At 33.4% G+C, this 11,276-nt stretch overlaps 1 protein-coding gene and 1 pseudogene across 1 annotated transcript; both read right to left on the reverse strand.

The window, feature by feature from the left end:
- Positions 1–579: 579 nt before the first annotated feature.
- Positions 580–9,678, reverse strand: LOC117170538 (annotated as a pseudogene).
- Positions 9,258–10,565, reverse strand: LOC117171569. The gene is made up of 2 exons (XM_033359004.1): positions 10,456–10,565; positions 9,258–10,250 (listed from the first exon to the last, which is right to left on the reverse strand). Exon 2 carries the CDS (start codon positions 10,247–10,249, stop codon positions 9,791–9,793), a length of 459 nt encoding a protein of 152 aa, XP_033214895.1. The 5' UTR covers position 10,250; positions 10,456–10,565; the 3' UTR covers positions 9,258–9,790.
- Between the last annotated feature and the right edge of the window lie 711 nt (positions 10,566–11,276).

The following is an 11,276-nucleotide window of genomic DNA, read 5'->3' on the forward strand; positions in this document are numbered from 1 at the left end:
GGTTGGATCCTTTTTGTTACCTTTTTTAATAGCATGCACGTAACAATATTTGCTTAATCTGAGGATACCTCTTCATTTTGTCAGACCCTCCTGAACAAACTTTTAAGGTAATCCACTCCTAAATTCGGAAGCGCTCTATAAAATTCTGCAGAAATGCCATATTCACCTGGGGCTTTCCCTGGTTTACATTTGCGTGTAGCAGCAATTATTTCTCCTTTGTTAATCGACACATCCAGTAGGAGGTATGTATTTACGGACCAAGCAATGTCAAGTCTAATTTTAGGAGAGTACAATGAGTTCGCGAATTCTTCTCACGTTTGTAGGTTTATGAAATTTCCGTGTGCAGGCCTAATCTTAAAAAAGTTTACAGCGCTCCAGAATTCTGCAGAGCCTCTGGCTGCTTCAAAAGCATTCTGGAAAGCCTTCTTATTGTTCATTAGAGATAGGTACTCCTTTTTATCTAAATTATATTTAAGGATGTCCTATTGCGCGAATCCAGATCCACTCAGGGGATATATCAAAGGCTTCACAGGCATATTGTTTTCGGTTTACAAACAACCATCACTAGCTCTGCCAAATCTACTTACAATCCGAATGTCTTTTGCCGCCTCCACAACTGTGTAATTCTCTCTTTTTGCGAGAGTTTATGGTGTCTCTTCGGGGTGTCGATTTCTTGGCTTGATTAGATGAGAGTGGGCCATCGGGATTCTTATTTCCGGAGAGAAAGTCTGTGATTGAGCCAGTCCTGAACCTATGGCCTTCCCGGGTTGAGGAAGCTGAATCAGATCCAGACCCATCTCGTTTCGGCGGTCTTCCTCTCTGTTTCTTGACAGTATTCTTGGCGTTGAGAAATGTCTCCGTCGAGCTGGGAGGAGAGCCTGTGCCAATCGCGTGAATTTCGTCCTTGGATAGGGTTTTCCCGTTGTGAATTAAAACATTCCCCCTAATTAAAACATCATACCCTTATTCTGACAGCTTGCTCTTCTTTTCCCAGAGACGATTTCTTAGATGTCTCTCCGTCTTTGACCTATCGCTAGTCACTGAAAGACCCATACTCAGTGTCCTTGAGTTTGTGCAATATTATATTTTTTGCTTCTTCTTTAGAATCAAAAGATCTTTTCTAATCTGGTCTACCGAACCCTTTTGCATGGTCATATTGCACCCACATAGCACACATAGCAAACGAACATAGCACACGTGAGATCTGCACCCCCGTACCTTGTAAACCGAAAATTAGATCTAGCTTCATTGAGAAAAATACAATATTAGCGGAATTATTCGGCCCCACGCCAAACGTGACCAGAAGGCATGTCGCCATATTTCAACCCTCGTTCAATTAGAAGTTTAATTATTTTAATATTGAGTCGGAACAAACTAATAATTTCTAAATTGTTATTTATGCAAATGAATTTTATTTTAGAGATATTTTTATATATTCTCTTCAAAATTCTTTAAATAAAGATTTGCTCTAAATTTTTCTAGAAGTATTTAGAAAATTTATCAAATTGTATCTTAAAATGTTTTAAAATTCCTAAATAGCTTCAAAATTTGATTTTAAAATCTACATTTTATATAACTCTTCTTGGAATGTTGAGAAATTTTAAATGATTTATAAAATTATTTCAAAGCTTCTAAATATTTTTCAAAGTAGTTTGAATTTGTACTGATTCTTTAAACTTTTCCTAAAAAATTAAAAAATTTGCTTTAAAATTAAGCAGATTTTTTTTTCTTCTAATTGTTGGTCAAATCTAAGGTCCTCCCTTACAGTGAAAATGCTCAATTGTTGAATGTGATTTCGTAAAATGATAGGCCCATGGTCTGAAATTTAAATTCGGTTGAATGTTAACACTCAAGTTTGAAATTAAACATTAACTCATTCAATTTTTCATTTTAGACTCTGAACCTATCATTTCACGAAATCACATCCACCAGGATCGTGATCAGCGACCCCAAAAACATAAAGGTCCACTGAGATCAAAAGAAGGATTTGACCTCTAGATGACCACCAAATGATCTTCAGAGGTCGGTTTGACAAACTGGTCAATGCCTATTCGGACGTAAAATTTTCCGCTCTTTCAGAATCCGGGGTCAAAAAAATTGCATCAATCAAACTTAAGTGTTTGACCTTTATTTGACCTTGACCTTGACCCGTTCCTAATAAAGAAATCAGCCGAACGATTAAAAGAAGGATTTAACCTCTAGATCACCTCCATACTACCTTTAGAGGTCGGTTCAACAAACAGGTCAACACGTATTCGGGCGTAAAAATTTCCGCTCTTTATGAATCTGGGGTCAAAAGAATTGCATCAATCTAATTAAGGAGTTTGACCTTCATTTGACCTTGATACAGACGTGATATGCTCATATCGACACCGATATCGTGATCAGCGATCCTAGTTAAGAAATCTGCCAAAAGATTAAAAGAAGGATTTGACCTCTAGATGACCTCCAACCGACCTTCAGAGGTCGGTTAGACAAACAGGTCAAGTCGTATTCGGGCGTAGAAATTTCCGCTCTTTACGATTCCGGGGTCAAAAGAATTGCATCAGTCGAATTAAGGTATTTGACTCATATTTGACCTTGACCCAGACGTGATGGGGTTATATGGACATCGAGATCGTGATCATCGACCCCGAAAACGTAAAGGTCCACTGGTTCGATATCCGTTCTTAGCTAAGAAATCAGCTAAAAAATTAAAAGAAGGATTTCACCTCTAGATGGCCACTAAATGATATTCAGAGGACGGTTTGACCAACAGGTCAAGATGTATTCGGACGTAAAATTTTCCGCTTTTTCAGAATCCGAGTTCAAAAAATTTTATTGATTATATTAAGCTGTTTGACCTTTATTTCACCTTGACCTGGACGTGATGGGGTCACATGGATACAGCAGTCGTGATCAGCGACCCCAAAAACATAAAGTTCCACTGGTTCGAGACCCGTTCCTAGTTAACAAATCAGCCGAAAGGTTAAAAGAAGGATTTGGCTTCTAGATGACCTCCAAACGACCTTTAGACGTCGGTTCGACAAACAGACCAAACCGTATTCAGGTGTAAAAATTTCAGCTCTTTTAGAAAGCGGGATCAAAAAATTGCATCAATCGAATCAAGGTGTTTGACAATTTCAATTTCATCTTTTGGACCTGTGTTATTATTAGTGAGTTCTCGGCGGTATCCTTTTATGATTTGCCACACTTTTATTATTCCGAGAATAAGTAACAAATGTCAATTAACAATTACAAAAAGAAAAACACAAGTTTTTTTTAATTCGAATTTAAAATTCCTGCTAAGACAGATGAGATTTTTTATTGCAGTGCAATTTGGCAGTACAATCAAGTAAGGCTAAGTATTAATCGCCAAAAGCTATTAATCGGCTTCCTGCTCAATTCCTGCCGTTGATACCCCATTTTACTTTCATTTTTCTTAAGCAATTATCGGATTTTTCTGACAAACCAGAAAGTAAGGGCAGATCCCGCCACCGCGAAACACCTCTCAGGATCTAGATAATGTTCGAAGTGCATTTTTGAAACCTTAAAATCGAGTTATCGTCGGCCGTTGGCAAACTTTGAGCGTTTTATAGATTTCGCTATTTTTGGGCACTCCATTCCAACAGCCTCAAAAAGAGGCTCCAAGTCTAGACTCGTGGACGAAAAGAAAGTTGTAATGTGCTGAAATGTACTGTGTTTTATTCCTCTGAACTTAAAGCTTTCTTTAAACGAGCGCAATGTTTTGGTAACGAGTTGTAGTTCAGTACCGTACCTTTAACAAAAAAATATCAAATTCGGATTAACCAACATTCTAAATGCAGTCAAAACTCTGTCCCTAATCTCTCCCTATTCAGCCCTGGCTGCACTCAACTGCAATTTCACAAAAATCACCACGCAAACACAGCTATCTTACACTTTGATATAAAAAGAAACCTAAGAATAGAACTTAAAACCGAGTTTATCACGTAATTTTTTCACTAATATCAGTAAGTTTATTTATTTTCAGGTGCATTATGGATTGAAAATTATTAATAAAATGCATTTCAATTCTATTTAATATAAATGTTCTATCTATTATTTTCCTTGAGTCTCATCATCCATTGGTTGCATAAGGAAAATTTAAATCTTTGACTGCAAACAATAATTTAATATTTTTAATAAGGTAATAATTTATATTTGATGTCTACATGTCCAATTGAGAAGCTGCTAACTCATAGAGACCAAATGAAAAGGTTCAACAGATTAAAGGCCTAGGATGTCCAAAATTCAATTTAGATGAGATTTTGGAGCTTCGAAAGTTCATCCCACGAGTTAGACCCTTTTCATTTGATCTTTTCGAGAGGGAACCTCTTTATTTGGACACGTCAATATTGGTAGCTCTCTTACCCCCGCATGAATAGCAATTACACCATCTTCCGCATCCTCAGAAATCTTAATGTTGGCAAAACCATTTTGATCGATCTCGATAGCGTTTCCTGTACATATTCCGTTTTGAAGATCTCCATAAACTACGTCGCAGTAAAGTCTAGAAGAAAGACCAGTGTCAAGGCGTTGCTTCAGATCTTGTTTCTGATTATTAAATGCAATGATGCCCAGATCGCCGCTGGCAAATGCAATCTGATCCTCGCCATTCGTCCACTATTTTGTGAGATTGCTCTCCTTGACGATGTTGCGAAAACCCACCATGTTACGAACCTGATGCCAACGGTGTTCGCACGCTCACCCATTCTCGCAAGTACCTTGAGAATTGATTTTTGGCGAAATGAGGTTTTCGTTTTCATCAGCATATGGGCCCACGTTGGGATTGCTGAAGGCGAATGAACTCATTACACGAGTATTTCCGTAAGGATGGGGAAGTATAAAAGCTACTGTCATCTATAATAAATATACATTAAATTCTTATGGTTAAAGTAATTTAAATTTAATAGTCATATTTTGACCATGCCTTGTATTGTTTAGGAAGCTTGTACGTTAAAATAGATGCTCCTCCAGCTCCGTGGCCTCTTTGGTTATCATGCTTACCAATCATTGCTACTGCATCAGATGATGGCATCAATCTCCAAGCTTCAACCTAGCCTCAATTACTCAAATCTTTTAATTTCTTCTCATTTCGGAACATCATACCCAACACAATACCAAAAGTAAATTCAATTACTGCTCCGAAACTGCGTAACCATGTTGAGTGTTTAAATTTTTGAGTCGATCGTAGATAACTTTCAAATCTTCTGGGTAACATGTGCTTAGCAGCATCTACTCTGTAATTATTTTTTTATCATTCAAATACCATCAATATTTGATAAGGGAGCATCCACATTAATCGACGCCTTAAATTAAACAAAAAACATAATGTCTTAAGAAACGTCACAGTCCAACATGCTATCAGAAGAGGAGAAATTAATTTATGATGTAAAGGAATACTGTGCAAAGATAATGTAAGCACAATCACGCACAACAGGACAATTATGGCAAAAAAATCACTAAAAATAAATGGTTTGATTGCATCCTTCTGTGCTTAACCTTTAAGTTTTTGGCAAGTTAAGAATTATCAAATAGCTACTGTCATCAGTCCCTTAGAGGAAACAAATATTCCATAATTTGAACTACATATCGAAAGCCAGCTACTCCAGCATCGATGCACCTGTCCAGAAAATCAACAATAGTACTTCTGACATTCTCCCTGCTTTGGTCCAGATCCTGTAGTCCACATAATTCACAAGCTCTAACTTCAGTTGCGTTTTTATAGTTGGCAGTAGCACAAGGTTGTTGAAAGTCTTCTGGTCCAAATGGCACTGGAGGGTAGGTATAGTTGGCGGTAGTAGCTTTGGAACCAGCTGTACCAACTGCAAGTGACTGATTACCCGTCATGTGGTTAACGACTACGTCCACAAAGATTCGAACATCCACAACGTTGCATCTTTTCACCATGTCTCTAAAAGCCGCCTCATCACCTGATCTGGTAGCGATTTTATACGATATTGGCTGGTAGCGTTCGAACCACCGCCTTTTGCACATAACCAGGTTTTCATTGACAGGTGATACCTGGAATAAATTTTTAAACAATTTTTCTTATGAACTTTTCTACCATATTGCCGGTACCAGTTGATGAGTGTGGCAATTCAAGAATATTGGGGCCATTCAAAAACTACATCGAACTACCTAGGGGGTGGAGGTATAAGTTTAAGTAAAAACACTTGAAATTATTTAAAAAGTGAAAAGTAGTGATTTTATTGTATAAGTAGAGAGATTTAGAAGTTCGTGAAAATTTAGTTCCGGTATTTTTTTTTATAATTAATTCTTTTTGCTGCTCTCTTTACGACTAAATAAAGATAAGTAATAGCTCAAAAGTTCTTTCTTGTTTTTTTTTTAATAAAAGAAATAAAAAAATAGACAACCCTTTGTATTTCAATATTTTTATTTTCAGGGTAGTTCTGCATCCAAGATGAGAGGTTTCAGATCTGGCCTCTTTTGTATCACGCCGTTCTTTGACAAGTTTTTGTGTGCAGATTATTGCTGGTTTTCAAGCGCTTCTTCAGCGTTTCGATAGAACTAAAAACTAACCCAAAAGTTATTTTTTGTTTTTTTCTCGAATTAGTGAATAAAAAAGTTATTTAACTCTTTTTAATTAAAAATCGGCCTCCGTGGAACGCGCCATTCCTTTGAGCAAGGAGTTTCGGAAGATAGTTACTTTTTTAAAAGTTCTATTTTTATGATTCAATAGACCTTGAGAAAACATAAACAAAAAAATTGTAGTATTCTTTTTTAAATAAAATGAATTAAAGTTAAGCCGATTATAGAGTGTCCTAAATTAGAAATTCTTTTTTTTGATAATTAGTTGCTTTATATAAAAATATATTTTATTTATTAAATAATTTATAATTTTCTCGATTAAAAATTTAACTGTTTGTGCAAAAGTGAAATTACTGGGTTATAAGTTCAATTTATCAGTTGAAGATAATTCTCTCTGGCTGAAAACTTAATGATTTTAGTCAAAAATTGGTTCCTTTTTTTAAATTGTAAGTTAAGTGTTGTAATCGAAAGTTTAATAATTCTACTTCTTCTTAAAAAATATAATTTTTAGTTGAAAATTCATCCACTACATTTTTTATTAATAATTGACCTTTTGTCAGTGAAAATTCAAGTTGAAGTTTGAACTTTTTTGTGGAACATATATTTTATTAGACACACATTAAAAATTTTATTCTAAATATAAATGTTTTAATTAAAAATTTAACTTTTTTATTATTAAATAAGAATTGATAATTTTTAACGCAAAATTCAACAATTTGGTCAAAAATGCATGTACTTTTTCATGAATTCGTATTTTTTGTATAAAAATAAAACAACCTGGTTTCAAGCTGAACTGCTTTTTGAAAAATTCATTTATGTATTTGAAAATACATTTATAATATTGATAATTTAACTACTTTGATGAAAATTAGTTTTTTCGTGGTTGAAAAGTAAATTTTTTCAGCCGAAAATTTAATGTTTCCATTTTTTGTTTGAAATTCATCGTGTTTATAGTTTAAAATTCAGCTATTAAGTGCAAAATTCATATTTTGGATCTGAAGGTTTAACTGTTTTATAGAAAGGGGGAGGGTCGGTAAGGCCGGTTTTTGGCCTAATTTATTTTTGGACCAAAAAATCTGAAAAAATCATGGTAGTATCTTATAAGTATCCCGAGTCGATTGCACGCTAAACGGACTACCCTCCACCCCCCAGCCACCCCCACCCCCTACAAATATAGGAAACACCACTACCCACCAACTGTATTTTCGAGAGATTTGACACTCTTAAACATGTATTCTGAGGTTAGCTCGGGTTTACTATGGTTTTCGGGGTCACCAAATAAAAATCTGGCGTGCTTTGACTTTTATCGCGTCAGGTTCAAGGTCATTGGAAGGCCAAATCGAGAGAAAACGGTAAAAAAAATCCAAAAAAATACGTTATAGGTTTTTGGAGTCGCTAATTACGAATCTGACATCCGTTGAACTCTATCGCTTCAGGTTCAAGGTCATTTAAAGGTCATTTGAAGGTCAAATCGAAAAAAAGCGGTAAAAAATTTTTTAAAAATATGTTATAGGTTTTTGGGGTCGCTGATTATGAACCTGGTGACCTTGAACCTGACGCGATAAAGGTCAGCGGACACCAGGTTCGTAATCAGCGACCCCAAAAACCTATACCATATTTAAAAAAAAATTTTTTTACCGTTTTTTCTCGATTTGACCTTCAAATGACCTTCAAATGACCTTGAACCTGAAGCAATAGAGTTCAACGGATGCCAGATTCGTAATTAGCGACTCCAAAAACCTATAACGTATTTTTGTTTGGATTTTTTTACCGTTTTCTCTCGATTTGACCTTCCAATGACCTTGAACCTGACGCGATAAAAGTCAAAGGACGCCAGATTTGTATTCGGCGACCCCTAAAACCATATTAAACCCGAGCTAACCTCAGAATACATGTTAAAGAGTGTCAAATCTCTAGAAAATACAGTTGGTGGGTAGTGGTGTTTCCTATATTTGTAGGGGTGGCTGGGGGGTGGAGGGTAGTCCGTTTATCATGCAATCGACTCGGGATACTTATAAGATACTACCATGATTTTTTCAGATTTTTTGGTCCAAAAATAAATTAGGCCAAAAACCGGCCTTACCGACCTTCCCCCTTTGTTTTTATTTAGTGTAAAAAATTCAATGATTTTCGTGGAAAACTCAACTTTTGAGTTGAAAATGAAGTTTTGTGTAGAAAATTCATATTTTCGGGTAGAAAAGTTTACTATTTCCTAAGGAATTTACATTTTTTTCGTGTGAAAAATTCATCTATTTTGGTAGAAATTTGAAGTTTTGCGTTTAAAATAATTTGTTTTCGTTATAGATTTAACGATTTTGTTAAAAATTATTATTTTTTAGTTCAAATCAACTGTTTTTTATTTTAAAAAAATAATTTGTTGGTTGAAACATAAAGAAATGTGTATTATATTTTTCTTGGAAAATAAGTCTTTTGCATTAAAAATTCGACTTTTAGTTGAAAGTTAAAATTATTAGTTAAAAATTGATTTTCTTACTAAAGATACGTTATTTAAGTCGACGAAGCAAATATTTGGTTAAAAAATCAATTATTTTTTGAAAATTCAACTATTTTATTGAAAATTTAATCATTCTTTGGAAATATGAACTAATCTGCTAAATATGTTTATTTTGCGTTCGTAGATAAGAGAAGTACATGCTGTAATCTGAAGGTCCTATATTTATGTTTGTGATTAATTAATGTTGTTTTTTTTCCAAAAAATTTGAAAAATGTTATAAAAAAATTTCTCTCTTTATGGATTTGCAAATTAAGAATGATGTTTTTCATTCGAAACCTACTAAAAATTCTTTAGTACTGACACATTGTTAACTCTGTTTCGCTATCTCTGATAAGACTTGTGCTAATTTTTTAAAAATAAATTTAATTACACAATTATTGAAAAATAGCTACACAATGGATTCTTTCATTAAGTTTGTTTAAACATTCACCAATCATTATTAATTATTAGGCAGGCATCTTTGCTAAATAATGAGCTTTGAATTTCACGAAAAACGAGTGTAATTTTTTGTTTATACATACATAAGATGATAATAATTTGTTTTTAATATTTTACTCACAATTATTTTTTTGATTCTGATCATTCACAATAGGTCCTTGGTCAGTTGCCATTTGCCAAAGATGATATTCTATTATTATTTATTTTTTGAATACAATCATATGTATAATTAATTTCAACCGATTTATTTATAGCAACTGAATTACTCTCAGTACACTGAACCTTTCAAATATTAACAACTAAACTATTATTGTTACTTCTACTATAATTTATGTTTATTTCTATTATTGATATATTATTAACACTAGGCACACTGGAATTGGGTCTTTCGGTTGTTGCTCCTAATCCAGTGATTGATCGGCAAGTTGATTTATTTGTTGTTGTAGTTGGTCCAGTTGTTAGTCTTTCAGTTGATGTTAGTCCTTCTGTTGTAATTGAATCTTCGCTAATATTTACTGGCTGTTTTCGGGCATTTGAAAAGTTAATAGAAACATCGTTATTGTTGCTATTGTTGTAATCAAGGTTAATTTTTATCACCGATAGCCATTTTTGATAATCATCAGTATAATTAGAGTACGGAAAACTGTTGTTACTTTCCAAATTTGGACCTAAGTTCGATGTAGGAAGTGGTTGCACTCCTCCAATTAATACTAGCAGTATACCAAAAATCTGCAAGTTATTCATTCTGTGTAAACGGAAAACAAACGAAATTTAATAACAAGAATAATAAGCTATAAGTAATCAACAGAAATTCAATCAAGATAATAAAACAGCATTTAAGTCAATGTAAAAAAAAAGAAGAAATATTTGAAATTTAAAAATAGCCTTAAATAAATATCACAAAGGTATTTAATAGTTTGCAAATAATTAAAATGAAGTATGTAACTCACATTAGTTTTGTGGAATCTGAGGGAGTTCTTGAAAAGTCACTGATCCGGGCAGGACTGATAATTAATTAATGAACTAATTAACGAATAGACTTCAAATACTCATACATATTTCCGATAAAATCGATATCTTATTATGACGTGTGTTTATTTCTACTAGGAATAACAGTAATGATTTTTCTCCACTTATCAAAGATATTGTTTATTAGATTTCTGAGTTGTTAGGTTTATTTGATAAAAATTATAATTGTATAAGTCGTCTCTATAAAAACAATTAACGTGATTGTCACGATAAAGAAGTAATCAAAAATGATTTCAAAACATTTTTAAAAAAGCATTTAATTATTCAAATAATTATTTAATTATATTAATTCATCCATTAACTCATTATGTAGGCAAACAATTAATTTATCTTTTAAAATTTTCTTTTAGAAATAAAGTTTGTCAATGTTCAAAAGTAAATTTTCGTGATGATACACTCCTGGCATTGAATCAATGTTTAACTTTATTACTTTTTTGTCAAAATAAGTACCAATAAAAAAATAAATATGTGCATTTAATAATTTTTTATAATATTAATAATATTTAGATCTAGCAAAGTTGTGTTCAACTTGTTTAATTCTGCAACATCAGGAGACCAACAATATTCTTGTTTTTATTCAGTAAGCGATTTTGATAGAATGGATCTAGAAATAAATAATAAATAATAATAAATAGATAAAAATACTTGAAAGACTACAGATTATTGTTTGTACTTTAAAATGAAAATTTAACTACGTCAAACTCTCGCTTTCAGTCACCCTGTTTTCGGCCTTCTTAGAACT

The sequence above is a fragment of the Belonocnema kinseyi genome, chromosome 4 (genome assembly GCF_010883055.1).
Source record: "Belonocnema kinseyi isolate 2016_QV_RU_SX_M_011 chromosome 4, B_treatae_v1, whole genome shotgun sequence".
Classification (NCBI taxonomy): Eukaryota; Metazoa; Arthropoda; class Insecta; order Hymenoptera; family Cynipidae; genus Belonocnema; species Belonocnema kinseyi.

Coding starts and splice junctions, on each gene's coding strand:
- LOC117171569 (XM_033359004.1), bottom strand. CDS start 10,249: ATGAATAACTTGCAGATTTTTGGTATACTGCTAGTATTAATTGGAGGA.